Source organism: Tachypleus tridentatus, unplaced genomic scaffold, assembly GCF_004210375.1.
Source record: "Tachypleus tridentatus isolate NWPU-2018 unplaced genomic scaffold, ASM421037v1 Hic_cluster_1, whole genome shotgun sequence".
Classification (NCBI taxonomy): domain Eukaryota; kingdom Metazoa; phylum Arthropoda; class Merostomata; order Xiphosura; family Limulidae; genus Tachypleus; species Tachypleus tridentatus.
Window position 1 is genome coordinate 17,941,560 of NW_027467777.1, and position 23,970 is coordinate 17,965,529.

General features: G+C 32.7%; 1 protein-coding gene across 1 annotated transcript; it reads right to left on the reverse strand.

The window, feature by feature from the left end:
- Positions 1–4,720: 4,720 nt before the first annotated feature.
- Positions 4,721–16,338, reverse strand: LOC143241664 (alpha/beta hydrolase domain-containing protein 17B-like). The gene is made up of 2 exons (XM_076484891.1): positions 15,475–16,338; positions 4,721–7,977 (listed from the first exon to the last, which is right to left on the reverse strand). Exons 1-2 carry the CDS (start codon positions 16,137–16,139, stop codon positions 7,764–7,766), a joined length of 879 nt encoding a protein of 292 aa, XP_076341006.1. The 5' UTR covers positions 16,140–16,338; the 3' UTR covers positions 4,721–7,763.
- Between the last annotated feature and the right edge of the window lie 7,632 nt (positions 16,339–23,970).

Consider the following 23,970-nt stretch of genomic DNA (forward strand, 5'->3'; position numbering starts at 1 on the left):
CACATTTATGTACTCTAGTGTTGATTGTTGAGTGAGATACAATATACAAGTCACATCTATGTACTCTAGTGTTGATTGTTGAGTGATATACAATATACAAGTCACATATATATATATATATATATATACTGGTGCTGAATGTTGAGTGATACACAATATACAAGTCACATCCATGTATTGGTGTTGTTTATTGAGTGATACTCAATATACAAGTCACATCTATGTACTCTAGTGTTAGAATGTTGAGTGATACACAATATATGTCACATCTATATACTCCAGTGTTGGATTGTTGACTGATATACAATATGTAAGTCACATATATATATACTGGTGCTGAATGTTGAGTGATACACAATATACAAGTCACATCTGTACTCTAGTGTTAATTGTTGAGTGATACACAATATACAAGTCACACCACTGTACTCTAGTGTTAATTGTTGAGTGATACACAATATACAAGTCACATCTATGTATTGGTGTTGGATTGTTGGGCAATACACAATATACAAGTCACATCTGTACTCTAGTGTTAGAATGTTGAGTCATACACAATATACAAGTGACATGTATGTACTCTTGTGTTGGATTGTTGAGAAATACACAATATGTAAGTCACATCTATGTAATAGGCACAAAAAATGTGAAAAAACAAAAACATTACTACAATAAATGTTTTTGTTTCACTTTATTCTTAACACAACAGTGTTGCAGGTCTGTGATTTTTTAACTAACACAACAGTGTTGCAGGTCTGTGATTTCTTAACTAACACAACAGTGTTGCAGGTCTGTGATTTTTAACTAACACAACAGTGTTGCAGGTCTGTGATTTTTTAACTAACACAACAGTGTTGCAGGTCTGATTTTTTAACTAACACAACAGTGTTGCAGGTCTGTGATTTCTTAACTAACACAACAGTGTTGCAGGTCTGTGATTTCTAACACTGAGACTTTTTTCAAGCTCATTTTACATGACTTGTGAAAGGAAGTCTCTGTTTGTACGAAGAAAACCTTGTAAACAGTGAAACGCAGAGGGTGAAACTGGATAGTTCGATTTACAATATATTCTATGAACTGTGAGTTCACTCATTCTTTAATTTAGTTATATCCATACATGTCATATGGAAACCACAAACTTTACATATCAAATACCAAAGCAACATTAGCTGTGTCTGTAATTTTGTGAAACATACTATTGCTGTGAACAGTCACTACATATACACTGTATAGGTAATGTGAAGAAAAAGTGTCATTGGCTACTGTCCAGTTCTTAACATTATATAGCAACAGCAGGTATAATAAATAAGCTTAGTTATTAAGTTTATGATCACAATTTTGTTGTTCTTGGATCAAAACAGGTCATCCAAACACAGTTTACGTACAAAAACACTTTAATTGTTCATTTTTGTGTTTATAACTATTTACACTTATGTAATTTTAAATCAAATATCTTTTTTTCTACAATAAAACATCAGATATAAAATTGAAGTCAAAAATTTCACAAAATAATTAAAACAGTTTTAAGAGGAAGAATGGTGGGTCAATTTCTCCTTTTACTTTCAAACATTCATGACGAGCAGAATACTTCAGTAATACTTAATATTTCTGACTGCCAGACATTTTCCTAAACAATTTTAGTATTTCTGAGTACCAGGAATTTTCCTAAACAATTTCTGTCACAACAGTTAGTCAAGTACGATGACTACCAGAATATCAAATCACACTCAATATGGTTATAATATTTAAAATAAGGTATTACGGCACATTTATCCCTGATTTTCAGGCTTAGGAAAAGTAGATTACTCTTAAACATTAGAGCCTTACCAGAATATAAACATTACCAACTGAAATTAATAATAAATATACAATGTCCTGTGTAAGTACCCACAACCACATTATTAATAGATATAAACGGAGTTGCAACAAGCTTACACAGGTGTCATTAAAAAGTATTTCAAAACTGAAAACTACGTTCCCTTGGATTACATTATCATTTCTAAAATGAGCTACAACAACAAATTCGTATCTAAAAGAAACAAAATTCTTTGACAACAGAACATAATACAAGTAAGGCTTCAATGTTTCACAATCACATGAGCTCCTTACAAAATATATATATGTCCTGGACTTCCCAATTCCATAAAACAGATGTACATTTCAAGGTAACATCAGACTCAATAAGCAAGTGGTTTGCACTGAACACTCTAGATAAACATTACACACTTATACCTATAAGCTATTCATACTTGAAACATTTAAAATGTGCATCATCTGTGAAACATACTTTTAAAAATCTACTTTTAACACTGTACAAAAAACATATTGTTACCCACCAAACCTGCACTTCAGGCAGTGTTACTTCTGTTCATCAGAACCCAAAATGTTGATTTTCTATTTTTATATTACTTGAAGTGACAATTGACAGTTGGTTTTATTAGAGCTAATAATGTAACAATTAAAAGTTGGTTTTATGAGAACTAAGAACGTGGATATTAAAAGTTGGTTTTATGATAACTCATAATGTGGTTATTGACAGTTGGTTTTATGAGAACTAATAATGTGGTTATTGACAGTTGGTTTTATGAGAACTAAGAACGTGGATATTAACAGTTGGTTTTATGAGAACTAAGAACGTGGATATTAACAGTTGGTTTTATGAGAACTAAGAACGTGGATATTAACAGTTGGTTTTATGAGAACTAAGAATGTGGATATTAACAGTTGGTTTTATGAGAACTAAGAACGTGGATATTAACAGTTGGTTTTATGATAACTAAGAACGTGGATATTAAAAGTTGGTTTTATGAGAACTAAGAACGTGGATATTAAAAGTTGGTTTTATGAGAACTAAGAACGTGGATATTAAAAGTTGGTTTTATGAGAACTAAGAACTAGCTCATATTGAAGGTGTTACAATTCTTAGAAATAAAACAAGTCACACGTAGTATCACACAGAAATGAATATGGTCTTAGTACAAATAAATCAAAATGTACACCACAAACATCGGTGTACTAAAACGAATTTAACAGAACCAATGCAGTTGATTCAAACTGTCTTTCAATATACATTCAGAAAAATTAAACTTTTATAAACAAAACTGTACCTGTGCAAATAACAAATGCACTGGTAGGTATTATTAAGTCAGCAACTGAAACTGTAATAACCAAAGATTTACAATCAAAATATTAAACCGTAGATACATTAAGAAGTTGTGCTACATCAACCAAGTTCTTAGTTGGAAAATTTCAAACCTAATACAAAAAACTGATAAATAATGTTATCAAACAGGTACATTTATGTATCTTGCCAGTAACAGAAACTGTCACAGAAATACAGAGTATTTTTATTTCTAGCACATTTCACATTGTTCTTTGCCAACTGTTTTACCACAAAATAAAAACAATGTTTATACATCATAAATGTGAGCTACACTATAAACCATAATAAATGATTTTAAGTCTGAAATTTTGTCCTACTTCTCTTAAGTAGAAAGTTGGACACGTACTTCACCTGGTGGCACAAAAGGAGACAAATGTACGAGTTTAATACATATTAATTTGTTAAATTTATACTAATTATGAGAATGATTCTTATCTAATAGTTTTTTGTGTTCTTTTTTGTAAATTGCTGCTATAGAAACATTGCTGTTTAGCAAGTAAACAGACCTCAAAATTCTCATGGGCACACTTATGTCAAATATTTAATAGTACAATGACAGGTTTACTCTACTGATTTAACACTGTCAAATTTGAATACATTATTTCTTACAAACTTCAGCTGGTTGTAAACTGTACTTGTCCCAAGACACATCATTTGTGTTATTATTATGAGTATTATGAAAGTATGGTACAAATACAGCTATCCTTTCATCCTAGATTTTTGTAAAATAGGATAATTTTTATGTTTTCTGCTCATGTGTGTTTGTGTGTGTGTGTGTGTTTCTAATCTGTTAAACTGACCATGCAAATGAAAGGAAATCTATGTAACTATTTTCTCAAACAAATTTAACTTTCTTTCTAAACAATCTATTCTCAAGTTTGCTAAAAATAACAATCAAGGTTATTACCAATTACCCTTCACTGGGCTGTAGACACGACCCAAGGTTCAATACGTCCATTGGAAACTGTCATGAAACTGACATCCAAGAACCTTGACTGGTCAGTCTTGAAGACACCAACATTTTAAAACCTCAAGTAAGGTATGATAACAGACACAGTCGGAACTACTGATGACTAAAACAAAGTCTCTAACCTCCAGTTAAAGTGTGCTTACACAAAACTTCATCTCTGTTACAGAAAACCAACCATGATGATTAACTAGCTAAATTACTTTTAGAATGTGTCAACAGAAAACTGAAAACATGCACTTTTTTCTTCTATTTGATATTTTTACATTTCAATCAAACATATTTTTCCACTTGTTTTTTTCTTGGTATGGAGAAAGGGCTTCATTGTCTAAGACTGCCAGTTCTCACCTTCATAAAGGTAAACATTAGCAATAATTATTTACAGCAATAAATCGCTACTGATACAAAGGTTTAGATTTCAGACCCAAGTATAATTGAAAGATTTTTTAATGCATGAGTAAATTCTAACCAACATCTTTTTCTCAGTAAATATTTAATTAAAAATAAAAGACAAATATTCCATGCTGATGTACCATCAAAGAAAATACAAAACAAATTTGTAAAAACGTACTAATTCAAATAGCCTTCAATCACATTTGTAATCCAACCATTTACTAATAAATAAACAGCTCCATCTAGTATTAAAAATAATTAAATGGTACAGAATATAGTGATATGTCTAGTAGATGACTCCGAACCACATAAAACCTCCAGATTCACCTCTAACACCAGACTACAGTAACCTTCAGACAACTCTACATTTGAAAAGTTCTGTTACAAGCAATTTGAGTCCAAATTTAGTTTATTTCAGCTGTTTTCATTCCTTTACCTTTTGGAAATTGTTTGTTCTACAACATTCATTATAAATGATTACTTCATGTAGTTGACACAAAGTTAACTCAGTCATTAGCTGTACAGGTTTCTTACAGTTAAATACTAAGTTTTCAGTTCTCCTAACTATATTCACAAAACTTCCCAGCAGATTTTCACACATCTCTCACTTTCCAGCTAAGTTTGCGCACACACTGTTTATTATTTATAACTACTTCACAGCTGATACTCAGCCTTGTGAAACACACTGTTCATTATTCTGAACCACTTCTCAGCTGATACTCAGCCTTGTGAAACACACTATTCATTATTCTGAACCACTTCTCAGCTGATACTCAGCCTCGTGAAACACACTATTCATTATTCTGAACCACTTCACAACTGATACTCAGCCTCGTGAAACACACAATTCATTATTCTGAACCACTTCTCAGCTGATACTCAGCCTTGTGGAACACACTGTTCATTATTCTGAACCACTTCTCAGCTGATACTCAGCCTCGTGAAACACACTGTTCATTATTCTGAACCACTTCTCAGCTGATACTCAGCCTCGTGAAACACACTATTCATTATTCTGAACCACTTCTCAGCTGATACTCAGCCTTGTGGAACACACTATTCATTATTCTGAACCACTTCTCAGCTGATACTCAGCCTTGTGGAACACACTGTTCATTATTCTGAACTACTTCACAACTGATACTCAGCCTCGTGAAACACACTATTCATTATTCTGAACCACTTCTCAGCTGATACTCAGCCTTGTGAAACACACTGTTCATTATTCTGAACCACTTCACAGCTGATACTCAGCATCGTGAAACACACTATTCATTATTCTGAGCTACTTCACAACTGATACTCAGCCTCGTGGAACACACTGTTCATTATTCTGAACTACTTCACAACTGATACTCAGCCTTGTGGAACACACTGTTCATTATTCTGAACTACTTCACAACTGATACTCAGCCTTGTGGAACACACTGTTCATTATTCTGAACTACTTCACAGCTGATACTCAGCCTCGTGAAACACACTATTCATTATTCTGAACTACTTCACAGCTGATACTCAGCCTTGTGGAACACACTGTTCATTATTCTGAACTACCTCACAACTGATACTCAACCTTGTGATGAAACACACTGTTCATTATTCTGAACCACTTCTCAGCTGATACTCAGCCTTGTGAAACACACTGTTCATTATTCTGAACTACTTCACAACTGATACTCAGCCTCGTGAAACACTATTCATTATTCTGAACCACTTCTCAGCTGATATTCAGCCTCGTGAAACACACTGTTCATTATTCTGAACTACTTTTCAGCTGATACTCAGCCTCGTGAAACACACTATCCATTATTCTGAACTACTTCTCAGCTGACTTTGTTGTCCACATCAAATAATTTCATAGATAAGTTTCAATTCTTCAAGAAATAAATCAATTTTTCACAACATTATGTTACCTATTTCTTCTCATACAAGACAGTACTAGCAGTGAGGGTTTCCAGCTTATGATACAATTGGCTCTAATATTTGTAGGTAAGAACATGATGACAATATATTTAATTAGATGTTACCACATTTTTGATCTAAGTAAGCAGACTGCTTTGATCAGACGTTAGAACACAACATGACTAACACTAACATTTTTGTTTTCAAAGGTTTAAAATAATGGGAATACAAATTAAACTGAAAAAAACAAGTAATGGAAGAAGCATGACAACAACACCCAGAGCCTCCAAGTTTCCACAACCATTCTGTTTATATGCTTACTAAAAATAATTAATTTTGTCAACTTTCCTCTAAACACAGTACACACTTAAAATGTCTAGGTTTAATAATAACCCAATATCTGGTAGTCCTAACATTTCACACTTAAAATGTCTAGGTTTAATAATAACCCAATATCTGGTAGTCCTAACATTTCACACTTAAGATGTCTAGGTTTAATAATAACCCAATATCTGGTAATCCTAACATTTCACATATGAAATATCTAGGTTTAATAACAATAACCCAATATTTGGTAAGCCTAACCCCTATTCTAAAGGTATGTAAACTCATTGTTGTAACAGAGTTTTTTTTCTAGCATATTTTGATTATTAGAATTTTGACTTTGGTATTTACCTTAACAATCATATTACGGTTTTCAAAGTGTGGCCTCTTTTCAGGTTTCACTTTATTACAATTCAACTAAATAATTATAAGGTTATTTTCCTCTTTACTCTTAAAAAACAACCAGCATGTAACAGTTTTCACTGCTACTTTAAACCTTTGTAAACAGTTCACGTCATTAACTACCACCTTATCCTGAGACACGACCCTAGAACTACTGACCAAATATTTACTGATATAATCTTCCTACGCAAATCAAATTAGATCACCTTTTAGACACTGGAAGTATTTACCTCATACGTAACATAATAATTGTCATTCTTAAATAATATTAGAAAGTACAACACAAATAAAACTGTTTATAGTTTACTTCTCACTGCCACGCTGACAGTAAATATATCTTTTATGTGCATGTAAATAATGTTTTCAGTCTTGATTTCTTCTGTTCCAAAACTCTCCTAAACTTTTATGTCTCACACTGGGAGGACTTGTTTATTTTAATGTATTGCAGAGAGACTGAAGAAGTCATGTACGTGTACTTGTACGTACAAAGCACAATAAATCACCATCCTTTCTTCCAGGAATTTATAATTTTTGACACAATATTATTAGCATGGATCACGATTATTAGGTCCAATCTTGAAGTTTGTTATGCTAGAGTTATCCTGATGTCAGTTAACCAGCTCCACGGATACAAAGTGCTTCAGACGCTTCCAGGTATTGTCCATAAAGTTCAACGTCGTTGTGGCCAGCACCTTCCACCCACAGTGGCTCCACTGCTCGAGGACATCTCTCATAAATAGCAAGACCGTGAGAAAATTCTATAACCTCGTCCTCAGTTCCGTGGATCACCAGCACAGGTGAAGACACTTTATGAATCTTATCAATGCTGGAGAGTCAGAATAAAAACACAATAATAATGTTTATTTTGTTCAGTAGGTACACATAAAATTATAAAAAAAAGTTATTTAACCAATGATGAATTTAGAGATACAAACAGCAGACTGAGAAATCAGCCCTGTTTGTTGACCTGAAGATGACCTAAGAAGGTCGAAACATTATTTTGTACTTGAACTAAAATTTTAATACCCATACCAGTCATCTCAAGAATTGTTTCTATTTGAATTTCCCACAAAGCCATCTTGAGAATACACACGACTTATTTGTCTATCTAAACAGTCTCTTAACCATTAAATAAATTAATTAAAAAATCTTAAAGCCAGTTCATATCATTTATATAGTTATCAAGCTTTCTCTTAAACTCACTTAAAGTTGCTGCTTCTACAACATCCAAAGGCCAACCACACTGTCAAAAGAAATGAAACTGTCTCAGCTGAAGATGACAGCTACCCAGCCAAAATTATATTTATGTTCCCCTAGTCCTGCTGTTATCACTGTTAAATATGAAATATGTTAAAGCATCAAAACTATCAACTCTCTGTAAAAACACTTCAGTCAAATCCCCTCCAACTCTTTTTTCTTTCAAATAAACTAATTTTAAATATCTTAACCTATCCTCATATGACAACACCTTCATTTCAGGAACCATTCTAGTCATCTTTCTCTGAATCCTTTCCAACAATTCAATGTCTTTCCTATGGTAAGGAATCCAAAACTGAACAGAATATTCTAAAAGTGATCTAACCAGCAACCTATACAATGAAATTATAACTTCTTTTTTCTAGACTTGTATTCAATATTTCTGTAGATACAATCATAGCTGCCCTACGCTAACAAGCAAACAGATCTGTTTCTTCATGACATTGTTACGGTTATTCCTTCCAAATTATATTAAGTTACCAATATCCTACACTGAAAATGTATTTCTGAATGATAAATACCTCCTGCCACAAAATAGCTTTTGTCAATTACTACTACTCTCTATCAGTACAAACGTTTTCAATACTCAGCGTTTCATCTACAACTTCTGCACATCTCCATACAAAAGATCAAACAGCATCTCTCTGCCAATAGGAGCAGGACACAACTCCTATCAGAAACACATTTTTAGTGTTGGAAAATGCTAACTTCCAATTCAATCTCTTATCACATCTTGGAAATAGTTAGAATTCACACTGAACTGGTGGAGAGCCAATGGAAAGAACAAGTTCCTTTTGAAAAGTGTTCAAAGAGAAAACATCACATTTCAGGAGGAGATCGAACCACATCTAAGCCAAGTGTACTCTTCACTCTTTTATCACTGTGTAGCAAAGATAAAAGGCAGAAAAACATCCCAAGTTATGTGCAACTGATTAATGGGACTCCTGAGTGTCAAATGGCTGGAGTGCAACATACTGTTGTAGTAGTTTGACCTTATCCAGCACCAGGTGGTCTCTGGAATAATGCATCAAATCCATAGCAAACAGAAGATCACCTACGTCTCCATCCAGAAACACAAACTGGTAGATAAGACAAACTTCCATACCAAAATCTGTCTCCACTTGCACATATTTCTAACACCAGATGTACTGGGAACCAACATTCAGTGGATGGTAGGAAGGTGGAAAGCCCTAGTAGGATGACATCTTCAGTTCAAAACATGGTGTCAAGAGGTACAACACCTCCATTCTATAGTAGGAAGGTATGCACAAGTGGGAAAATGTGTTCAATCTAGCTACAACCAATACCAGATCTGTTAGGAACTAATATCCAGCAGATGTTAAGAAAATCAACCACAAAGCTGGGGTGCATCTCTAGACCAAAACCAGGTGGCAGTGGGCAAGTGTTATCCAGTCTATGGTAGGAAGAGGAATACTGGCTAGCATATGTATGAGGACTTACTTGGCTGGACTGTTTCCAACTGACATCAAAATCATTGGGAATGAACATCCACAGCATGATAGGTAGAACGAATGTCTCAGGAGGAAGAGAAAACCACCATCATGGAGATGTGTATTTATATCTGTGGCATGGCAGAGTGCTTCAACCAAAACCTGATGATATCTGGAATTATACATCAGGTCCACAGCACGAAAGCTAATACGATTCTAATTATGAACAGGTCTCCTCCAACCAACACCAGACCCATTTCGGAATATACTTCTGGAGAATGAAATGAAGAAGGAATTCCATGATAGGAAGTATGATGCACCATTTTCCTCTCAACCAAACTGTATGATCCACTGTTCAGGAGAACAGGTCTTCGTGGTTTATCACCTAAACAGCTAGGAACTGGTGAGGATTCCCATATTCCACTAGAAGAAAGAAGGGAAAAATGAGTAGTAGTCCAGAGGACCACATCACTGGAGACAGTACAACAGATGACCATGATTTCCTTTGAAACTTGTGACCAGTAAAGGTTCAAACTCTTGACCACCATGTTTTATGTCTTGAGTCCTAACGGATATTTGTATAAGTATGAACTCCACTCTTGAATACTCTATATATCAAATAACACACACCCTAGAATTTCTAAATAATTTCTATTGTTAGTATGCTCCAAATCTAACCAAATCTGACATTGCTTCATGTATAAGAAAAACAAACACAACAGTTGACAGAAATGAAGATTTTGTGTGAAGCCTGAAATGTTATAATAAATGTTCAGCAATTTAAATCAAAGCTGTTGCACATAATCTGAACAAGTTCTTTTACAGCAAGAAGGATACTTACACAAGAAGAGTAAACTATTAAGTAATACTTGGTTAACTTCATTTAAGTTTAAAGTTATGAACATTTTTCTAAAATTAAACATACTTTATGTAGATGTTCAAAATTACTAGTTATTTGAATAACATTTTGGTATAATTAAAACTAGTTGTATTAAGGATGTTTGCTCAACATATTACTAAACATTTAGCAAAAAATCTTTATGGTTAGTGAAGGTAATGTTCTTGGATTGTATAAATGTTATTATCAATAAAAACCAACTTAATAGACATGACTAAAGGAAATAATACTGACTTATAATGGTAGACATGACTAAAGGAAACAATACTGACTTATAATGGTAGATATTACTAAAGGAAATAATACTGACTTATAATGGTAGACATGACTAAAGGAAACAATACTGACTTACAATGGTAGATATACTAAAGGAAATAATACTGACTTATAATGGTAAATATTACTAAAGGAAATAATACTGACTTATAATGGTAAATATTACTAAAGGAAATAATACTGACTTATAATGGTAGACATGACTAAAGGAAACAATACTGACTTACAATGGTAGATATACTAAAGGAAATAATACTGACTTATAATGGTAAATATTACTAAAAGAAATAATACTGACTTATAATGGTAGATATTACTAAAGGAAATTATACTGACTTATAATGTTAGATATTACTAAAGGAAATAATACTGACTTATAATGGTAGACATGACTGAAGGAAATAATACTGACTTATAATGGTAAATATTACTAAAGGAAATAATACTGACTTATAATGTTAGATATTACTAAAGGAAATTATACTGACTTATAATGGTAGATATTACTAAAGGAAATAATACTGACTTATAATGGTAGATATTACTAAAGGAAATAATACTGACTTACAATGGTAGATATACTAAAGGAAATAATACTGACCTATAATGGTAGATATTACTAAAGGAAATAATACTGACTTACAATGGTAGATATACTAAAGGAAATAATACTGACTTATAATGGTAGATATTACTAAAGGAAATAATACTGACTTATAATGGTAGATATTACTAAAGGAAATAATACTGACTTACAATGGTAAATATTTCACTCAAACCATCAAAACAGTATTCTGTTTGTTTATTTGTTTTTTAAATTTCGTAAAGCTACTCCAGGGCTATCTGTGCTAGCCGTCCCTAATTTAGCAATGTAAGACCAGAGGGAAGGCAGCTAGTCATCACCACTAACTGTTGGGCTACTCTTTTACCAACAAATAGTGGGATTGACCGTCACATTATAACGCTCCCATGGTTGAAAGGGCGAGCATGTTTGGTGCAACCGGGATTTGAGCCTGTGAACCTTAGATCACTAGTCAAATGCCTTAACCCACTTGGCTACACTGGGCCCAGTATTCTGTTGCTATCAGTAATATTAATATACCTGTACGATATATTTATAATCAAACTGATTACCATTTAAAACAGACAGTAACCCCTATTCAAAACTCTTGGAATAATATGTACCCAAGGAAGGATATGAACTTATTGGATAGGGTTAAGAAAAGATTTGCTTGTAAGTACCAGGATATTTCCAGAGATGGATGAGTGATCCTATATGTTGAAATAAACTTATTTAATGTTGGTATGAAGTTATCTTGTTGAAGATAAAATATGTATTCACACTTGACGATTTAGGTACAAACATAATTTTGTCAGATTTTGCTTCTTTTGCATTTTTTGGATGGGTATATAGAATCAAAAGGCTATGTTTGAGACAAGTTCTTTATGTACATGGTACAGGGGGTTGTGAACAAGTCATATGGCCTTCCACACTGCTTTCACAAGTTCTGGTCTTAAAGTATTAAAATTTAATAACAAACAACAATGTAGTTTTATTTTGTTAAGGGTCTTACAAGTTACATTCTGAGTGAATGTCCATATTACAATAAATGTTTACTCTTTCCTTCTCAGTAGATCTGTATGAAAGGTTCACATTACATAATATTTAAAAACCTATTGGTCCATCTCAGCTGTTCCATTCTCAACACCAAACTAAAACTGCCAAATAAATACAATTTAAAACAGTTTAAAGCCAACCTATTCCATAGACCAACCACCCTATTTGAAAAGTAAAATTGTTTTAGTTGAAGGTGGCTTCCACCTTACCTAAATTTACATTTTTACCTCCTAGATCTATAATTCTTGCAGTTATACATGAAAAATGTTGAACTGTTTGGTCTCTCAAAGCTGACTTCGCTGATCCATCATCCACAATTCAAATCCAGTCTCTGTGTTTCAGAAAATGATTGTTTTTTTCTTTAACAGATGTTAAATATTAACTTCAACTACTTCCAACAGCAATTCATTTCATAAGTCAGTCACTCTGTTAAAAAAAATGAACCTTAGGTGTAGCTTAGTCTGTTTTTATAAACCATAAACTCACGTCCTGCCTTTCAGTTAACTTTAGAACATAGCACAACAACACGAGAGACCTTTATCTGATTGATGTCCCAAATATCTTATCACATTCAACAAGATAACTTCATACCAACACTATCCTAGATGTTGATATAAACTTGTATCACTTATCCATCTCTAGAAACATCCTGGTATTACTGGGAGATCTTCTCTTAACCCTATCCAATAAGTTCATATCCTTCCTTAGGTGCAAAGTATCCCAACAGTTTTAAAATAGGGTTACTGCCTTTTTGAATGGTAACCAATGTGTTTATATCATACAGTTATATTACTACCAGCAACAAAATACTGTTTTGATGGCTTCAGTGACATATCCACCATTATCAGTCAGTATAAGTCATTTTAGAATCTGAAACACTTCAGTGAAATCACCTATTCTTTTTTCAAGACAAAACAATTTTAATCATTTTAATTTCTCCTAATATGACAACCTCTCCATCCGAGCTACTGTTCTAGTAATCATTTTCCAACAATTCAATGTGATTCCTAATATAAAGAGCCCAAGACTGAACACAATATTCCAAATGTGGCCTAACCAGTGGCCTATACAATGAAATTATAACCTCTTTAGACTTGTATTCAATACTTCTGTATATAGAATATAAAATCCTATTTGCCTTACCACAAACAACAACACGTTGCTTGGATGGCTTCAGACTGATCAACCATTACAACACTATATCTTTTCTTCATAATGCTCTTAGGGTTATTACAATCCAAATTATGATAATCCACATACATTATCTTGCATGTGTCATAATTAAAACCCATCTGACATTTATTTTCTCAATAAATGATCTAAATCCTTTTGTAAATCAGTAACATCTTCTTCACAGCCACCAACAAAGTTATGTAATTCATTGATTATTCCTTTATCTGTATCATTAATACAAATCAAAAAGAGGAATGGTCCTAAGACTGAGCCCTGAGGTACACCACTTGCAACATTAACCAAGTTTGACAGAACTCCAGACTGAGCCCTGAGGTACACCACTTGCAACATTAACCAAGTTTGACAGAACTCCAGACTGAGCCCTGAGGTACACCACTTGCAACATTAACCAAGTTTGACAGAACTCCAGACTGAGTCCTGAGGTACACCACTTGCAACATTATCCAAGTTTGACAGAACTCCAGACTGAGCCCTGAGGTACACCACTTGCAACATTATCCAAGTTTGACAGAACTCCAGACTGAGCCCTGAGGTACACCACTTGCAACATTATCCAAGTTTGACAGAACTCCAGACTGAGCCCTGAGGTACACCACTTGCAACATTAACCAAGTTTGACAGAACTCCAGACTGAGCCCTGAGGTACACCACTTGCAACATTATCCAAGTTTGACAGAACTCCAGACTGAGTCCTGAGGTACACCACTTGCAACATTAACCAAGTTTGACAGAACTCCAGACTGAGCCCTGAGGTACACCACTTGCAACATTAACCAAGTTTGACATAACTCCATTTGTAACAATATTGTCTTCTTTTATCCAGCCACTCTTGTATTCAACTTAAGTTATCCTCCACACTTACAGAAATATTACAAACCTTTTATATGGAAACTTTTCAAATGATGTCTTAAACTCCAGATACATCAAACCTACACCCTTACCCACAGCAGTAACATTTCAAAACATTTGTAATGCAAGATGTCCCCTCAGTGAAACCATTTTCACTATCCAATAAAATTACAGACTTTGTTAAATGACTTTGCAAAGTATCTTTTACTAGACTTTCCAGAACGTTTCCCGCAATTGATGTAAAACTCATAGGCCTACAAATACGGAGACAACTTCTGTTGCCTCCTTTGAAGATAGGAGTGAAGTCAGCTAATCTCCAATCTGTTGATACTTGCTTACTATTTAAGAACTTACAAACAAATTCTGGCTCATACACCCACCTTTGAAACTCTCAGAGAAATATCATCTGGTTCATGGGGTATTATCATTCTTTAAACTTCCCAATTTATTTTAACAAACTCAAAATTTATGCAACTGTCTTGTTCAACTTTGTTTTCATCTATTAATTATTCAAAATACAGAATATTTCTGAAGTGTTCATTAGTAAAAACTGAAGAGAAAGCACAATTTAATAACTTAGTCATATTGTCATCATCGGTCATATCCCCATCTTAAAAGTTTGTTTACCCCAATCTACTTTAAAAAATATTTACTGTTTTAAATAAAGTCCTATGTTATACATGTACTTAAGGCTTGACATTTAGTAAAACTTAATTCTTTGTAGTGATTTCTAAAAGTCATATATTTTCACTTGAAAAAATGAAAACATTACAAGTGTACCTTGGAAACGCATCAAAAAACCAAGTCCTTTTGGTGTTTGGAAAGGCAACTCTCATTCCAGAGGTCAATGGTGAGTGTAAAATAACTGCACCCACTTCATATCTAGACGCCAAGTCCACAGTTGGGACAGTTCCTATACTTTGGCCATAAACAATGATATTTTCTGGGCTCACACCATATTTTGTTCTCAATGCATGCCAAGCTGCATCAATGTCAGCATACAAGTTTTTTTCGTATGGTTTATCGCTACTAATTCCATAGCCTGAATAATCATAACTAAATATATTACAATTTATCCGAGACCCTAAACCTAAGTAAAAACTGCTCATTTGTCCTAAATCAACAGCATTTCCATGACTGAAAAGCACTGTATATCTTGCACTAGGGGAACAACGTACGTACATACATGCTATGCGATTTCCTCTGGACGTTCGGGTATAAAACACCTCAAAGTTTTCTAATTCTTTCTGTGAATATTGCCATTCAGCTCTGTCTGATAATTTGAGAGTGAACTTTGTCCCAGCTTCATCAGGAGTAAATGAATATGTTGCTTCTGGGGGAAGGAACGCCAACTTTGCAGCAATTCTAGAGGGAAACGGTGGACAACAAAAGAGACAACAGATGTCACTGAACGATAATCCATTCATATCCGACTTTTTCGGCATTCGTGGTGGTGAAACAACAATTAGAAGTATAACTATTCCTCCACTTCTAAACTTTTATAAACGTCTACGATGGCAATTACACCATAATAATAAATCGACAAACAAAACACAAATTCACTTTTAAACTACAATTCAATTCACTTTCTTTTCTGAATGTCAGCATTCACCACACACCCAATTGAACTCCACTTATGACGTCACAAAGATAGTACCGCACTTTGTTATTTTGTAAGTCTGATTGGTAGATAAAATAATAATATTAGTATCAAAATTATTCAAAATACTTAAAACGTATTTCGTAAGAAAATATTTTTACAATTTCTGTTAAAATATTACATTTTACATATTTCTTTACTCAAACTACGTATCACTCTTGTTGTTTAGTATATTAATACCAAATAAATGTAGCACAGTCCAAAGTCAGCCAATGGAGAACATCGGTTTGATAAATGAAATAATAAAAAAGTAGTAAGTTAAAAGTTTTCTTGGTAATAATTTTCTATTTATAACATTACATTTTATTTTATTAATACTTGTTTTCTGCTATCAAAGGATAAGTATGAGAAATGCATCTGGGTATATACTATACTATGTAATACATTAATACAAAAACAAAACTCGCTAAGAAGCTTGTGCGTGTATGTGTTTTCTTAAAGCAAAGCCAGATCGGGCTATTTGCTGTGTCCACCGAAGGGAATCAAACCCATGATTTCAGCGTTGTAAGTTCGTAGACTTACGGCTGTACCAGCGGGAAGTGCAAAGAAGAAGTAATGCAAAACTGTCGTTATGAACTTTGAAACTATTTCGTAGTACATTGTGTTAATAACTTGTAAATATTTGTTAGTATGCAGACACCCAATGGAACAGCGGTATGTTTCTGGACTTACAACACGAGAAACTGGGTTTCGATATTCGTGGTAGGTACAGCAGTGACATCCCTTTGTGTAGCTTTGTGCCTAACTACAGAAAAACAAACTGTTTTTTAATGTTAAAATTTTGATCAGAGGGTACAACTGTTAAATGCACCTATTCGTTTATTCAAATTTTGATCAGAGGGTACAACTGTTAAATTCATCTATTCGTTTATTTAAATTTTGATCAGAGGGTACAATTGTTAAATTCACCTATTCGTTTATTCACATTGTAGACATATTCTACAAATACCCTTTTTTTTTTTTTTACAGGATACCCTGCGGTGGGGTAGAGATAAGCTTACGAATTTATAACACTAAAATCCAAGATTCGATTCCCCGAGGTGGCCACAGCAGATATTCCAATGTGGCTTTACTTTAAAACAACAAAATAATAATAATAAACTTTACAAACTTATAAAGGAACAGAACTGTAATTTCCTACCTGAACAACATTTTATGTAGAAAATAGGTGAAACAATCTTTAGGGTTAAGTTATAGTCATTCTTGGTTATAAGAAACTTATTATAGAAAAACAAAACAAAAACAGCCAGCCAATGGTATCTACCGCCACAAGAACTTTGTCCAGTTCTTTTAACTGAACAATAGATTGACTGTCACTGTTATAACGCGCCTACAGTCGAAAATGCAATACGTGTTTCGCACCATTACATGCTCGAACAATGTAGAAAAAGTATCGAATTGGCTGCAACTGCAGTTGTAGAAACACGAGTTTAGAAGGCGATGTTTCAAAAATCTTCTGCAGTTAACTTCAATTACATCACGTAAAGAAATGCCTGAAAGTGTTACTATTTATAGACCATCGAATAACGTCGAGAGTTCAAATAAAGACATTGCAATAAAACTATTTTAAGTTAATATACATAACATGCGACTAATTATCATTATCTTTTGATTGAAATCAGAACTAAAATATGACTTAGTAAGGGCCCGGAACGGCCAAGCGTGTCAAAATATGACTTAGTAAGGGCCCGGCACGGCCAAGAGTGTTAAAATATGACTTAGTAAGGGCCCGGCATGGCCAAGCGTGTTAAGGTGTTCGACTCGTTATCCAAAGGTCGCGGGTTCGAATCAAACACGCTCGCCATTTCAGCCGTGGGGGCATTATAAATTTAAGGTCAATCCCACTATTCGTTGGTAAAAGAGTAGCCCAAGAGTTGGCGGTGGGTGGTGATGACTAGTTGCCTTTCCTCTAGTCTTACACTACTAAATTAGGGATGGCTAGCGCAGATAGCCCTCGTGTAGCTTTGCATGAAATTTAAAAACCAATCAAAACGAACCAAACCTGTTTCCACAACTCCACCCGAGCTAGTGTCATCTGTTGTCCAAAATTTCAATATCTTTGGTATTAAAAACGAAAACGATTGTTTTGAGTGCTTTTTAACGTTTCAGTCTCTTGTTTCAAACTGTTTTATACAGCATGTATATCGTAAAATATCTTTTATGATACAAATTATTATTTATAAGTTCAAGAAGTTATGTGTGTTCGTGTTCACTAATACTTTATTCCAAACTTATTTTAAAAAATAAATATTTTCTTTCAATTCAAAAATTAATTTCAGTTAAAATTGAAAACTTATACCCCTGTACAGCAAAAAGAAACAACATATGTATGCTCAAGACAGTTGGTATGGGTATTAAAACGTTAATTACTCTTTGAACCTGAAGATCACCTTAAAAGACCGTTGTTCTGTACTTTATTTTAATTAGAGTTTTAATACCCATACAAGCCGTCATAAGATGGCATAAAGTTACACAAAGGATTATCTTTGGTCTGACAACCCCCGGTATCGATAGGCAACGTTTTAGCGTTTTAAGCCCTCAGACTTAGGCCGAGCCAGGTGGGTGTTGTACACTTTGAAATAACTTTCTTGTTTATACAGGAGATCATATTTAATTACTAAAATGGAAATGCAAAGAAATATCAAAATTGTTTGAAAGATATTGTATACATCATTTTACATCGCCTGTCAGGTCCGGCATGGCCAGGTGGTTAAGGCGTTGGACTCGTAATGTGAGGGTTACGGGTTGGAATCTCCGTCACACCAAACATGCTCGCCCTTTCAGCCGTGAAAACGTTATATTGGTTACAGAGTAGCCCAAGAGTTGGCGGTGGGTGGTAATGACTAGCTGCCTTCGCTTTAGTCTTACACTGGCCAAGTGGATTACGGTGTTCGACTCGTAATCCGAGGGGTGCGGGTTCGAATTCCGGTCGCACCAAACATGCTCGCCCTCCCAGCGTTATAATGTGACGTTCAATTCCCCTATTCGTTAGTAAAAGAGTAGTCCAAGAGTTGGCGGTGGGTTGTGATGACGAGCTGCCTTCCCTCTAGTCTTACACTGCAAAATTAGAGACAAATGAAATTCATATTTCTTGAAGCTTCTCTGATGAAACGTGTAGGTTCAAGAAATTAATTTAACACAAAAATATAATACCTTATATGTATATAGACACATTTTCGCCGTAGTACTATTTGTTTATACTTATGTTTGAATAGTAAATAAAATAAATATTTAGTTTTACAGAAAAGTTATTAAATTATTTTTATAGAAAAATTAAAATTTGTATTTCAATATGGAGGATAAATGTTAAGGATAAATTTTATAGTTTTAGCTTATTTGTCATGACATAGACATCTCTTATAATATTTTGTTTCATCACATAGACATCTCTTATAATATTTTATATCATCACATAGACATCTCTCATAATATTTTGTTTCATCACACAGACATCTCTTATAATATTTTATATCATGACAAAGACATCTCTCATACTATTTTGTTTCATCACATAGACATCTCTTATAATATTTTATTTCATCACATAGGCATCTCTCATAATATTTTATCTCATGACAAAGACATCTCTCATACTATTTTGTTTCATCACATAGACATCTCTCATAATATTTTATCCCAAAACAGACATCTCTCATAATATTTTATCCTAAAACAGACATCTCTCATAATATTTTGTTTCATCACATAGACATCTCTTATAATATTTTATCTCATGACAAAAACATCTCTCATACTATTTTGTTTCATCACATAGACATCTCTTATAATATTTTATCTCATGACAAAGACATCTCTCATACTATTTTGTTTCATCACATAGACATCTCTTATAATATTTTACCTCATGACAAAGACATCTCTCATACTATTTTGTTTCATCACATAGACATCTCTTATAATATTTTATCTCATGACAAAGACATCTCTCATAATATTTTATCCTAAAACAGACATCTCTCATAATATTTTGTTTCATCACATAGACATCTCTTATAATATTTTTATCTCATGACAAAGACATCTCTCATACTATTTTGTTTCATCACATAGACATCTCTTATAATATTTTATCTCATGACAAAGACATCTCTCATACTATTTTGTTTCATCACATAGACATCTCTTATAATATTTTATCTCATGACAAAGACATCTCTCATACTATTTTGTTTCATCACATAGACATCTCTCATAATATTTTGTTTCATCACATAGACATCTCTCATAATATTTTATCCCAAAACAGACATCTCTCATAATATTTTATCCTAAAACAGACATCTCTCATAATATTTTGTTTCATCACATAGACATCTCTCATAATATTTTATATCATCACATAGACATCTCTTATAATATTTTGTTTCATCACATAGACATCTCTTATAATATTTTATCTCATGACAAAGACATCTCTCATACTATTTTGTTTCATCACATAGACAGCTCTTATAATATTTTATCTCATGACAAAGACATCTCTCATACTATTTTGTTTCATCACATAGACATCTCTTATAATATTTTATCTCATGACAAAGACATCTCTCATACTATTTTGTTTCATCACATAGACATCTCTTATAATATTTTATCTCATGACAAAGACATCTCTCATACTATTTTGTTTCATCACATAGACATCTCTCATAATATTTTGTTTCATCACATAGACATCTCTCATAATATTTTATCCCAAAACAGACATCTCTCATAATATTTTATCCTAAAACAGACATCTCTCATAATATTTTATCTCATGACAAAGACATCTCTCATACTATTTTGTTTCATCACATAGACAGCTCTTATAATATTTTATCTCATGACAAAGACATCTCTCATAATATTTTGTTTCATCACATAGACATCTCTCATAATATTTTATCCCAAAACAGACATCTCTCATAATATTTTATCCCAAAACAGACATCTCTCATAATATTTTATCCCAAAACAGACATCTCTCATATTTTATCCTAAAACAGACATCTCTCATAATATTTTGTTTCATCACATAGACATCTCTCATAATATTTTATATCATCACATAGACATCTCTTATAATATTTTGTTTCATCACATAGACATCTCTTATAATATTTTTATCTCATGACAAAGACATCTCTCATACTATTTTGTTTCATCACATAGACATCTCTTATAATATTTTGTTTCATCACATAGACATCTCTCATACTATTTTGTTTCATCACATAGACATCTCTCATACTATTTTGTTTCATCACATAGACATCTCTTATAATATTTTATCTCATGACAAAACATCTCTCATACTATTTTGTTTCATCACATAGACATCTCTTATAATATTTTATCTCATGACAAAGACATCTCTCATACTATTTTGTTTCATCACGTAGACATCTCTTATAATATTTTATCTCATGACAAAGAGATCTCTCATAATATTTTGTTTCATCACATAGACATCTCTTATAATATTTTATCTCATGACAAAGACATCTCTCATACTATTTTGTTTCATCACATAGACATCTCTTATAATATTTTGTTTCATCACATAGACATCTCTCATACTATTTTGTTTCATCACATAGACATCTCTTATAATATTTTATCTCATGACAAAGACATCTCTCATACTATTTTGTTTCATCACATAGACACCTCTTATAATATTTTATCTCATGACAAAGACATCTCTCATACTATTTTGTTTCATCACATAGACATCTCTTATAATATTTTATCTCATGACAAAGACATCTCTCATACTATTTTGTTTCATCACATAGACATCTCTTATAATATTTTATCTCATGACAAAGACATCTCTCATACTATTTTGTTTCATCACATAGACATCTCTCATAATATTTTATCCCAAAACAGACATCTCTCATAATATTTTATCCTAAAACAGACATCTCTCATAATATTTTGTTTCATCACATAGACATCTCTTATAATATTTTATCTCATGACAAAAACATCTCTCATACTATTTTGTTTCATCACATAGACATCTCTTATAATATTTTATCTCATGACAAAGACATCTCTCATACTATTTTGTTTCATCACATAGACATCTCTTATAATATTTTACCTCATGACAAAGACATCTCTCATACTATTTTGTTTCATCACATAGACATCTCTTATAATATTTTATCTCATGACAAAGACATCTCTCATAATATTTTATCCTAAAACAGACATCTCTCATAATATTTTGTTTCATCACATAGACATCTCTTATAATATTTTATCTCATGACAAAGACATCTCTCATACTATTTTGTTTCATCACATAGACATCTCTTATAATATTTTATCTCATGACAAAGACATCTCTCATACTATTTTGTTTCATCACATAGACATCTCTTATAATATTTTATCTCATGACAAAGACATCTCTCATACTATTTTGTTTCATCACATAGACATCTCTCATAATATTTTGTTTCATCACATAGACATCTCTCATAATATTTTATCCCAAAACAGACATCTCTCATAATATTTTATCCTAAAACAGACATCTCTCATAATATTTTGTTTCATCACATAGACATCTCTCATAATATTTTATATCATCACATAGACATCTCTTATAATATTTTGTTTCATCACATAGACATCTCTTATAATATTTTATCTCATGACAAAGACATCTCTCATACTATTTTGTTTCATCACATAGACAGCTCTTATAATATTTTATCTCATGACAAAGACATCTCTCATACTATTTTGTTTCATCACATAGACATCTCTTATAATATTTTATCTCATGACAAAGACATCTCTCATACTATTTTGTTTCATCACATAGACATCTCTTATAATATTTTATCTCATGACAAAGACATCTCTCATACTATTTTGTTTCATCACATAGACATCTCTCATAATATTTTGTTTCATCACATAGACATCTCTCATAATATTTTATCCCAAAACAGACATCTCTCATAATATTTTATCCTAAAACAGACATCTCTCATAATATTTTATCTCATGACAAAGACATCTCTCATACTATTTTGTTTCATCACATAGACAGCTCTTATAATATTTTATCTCATGACAAAGACATCTCTCATAATATTTTGTTTCATCACATAGACATCTCTCATAATATTTTATCCCAAAACAGACATCTCTCATAATATTTTATCCCAAAACAGACATCTCTCATAATATTTTATCCCAAAACAGACATCTCTCATATTTTATCCTAAAACAGACATCTCTCATAATATTTTGTTTCATCACATAGACATCTCTCATAATATTTTATATCATCACATAGACATCTCTTATAATATTTTGTTTCATCACATAGACATCTCTTATAATATTTTATCTCATGACAAAGACATCTCTCATACTATTTTGTTTCATCACATAGACATCTCTTATAATATTTTGTTTCATCACATAGACATCTCTCATACTATTTTGTTTCATCACATAGACATCTCTCATACTATTTTGTTTCATCACATAGACATCTCTTATAATATTTTATCTCATGACAAAAACATCTCTCATACTATTTTGTTTCATCACATAGACATCTCTTATAATATTTTATCTCA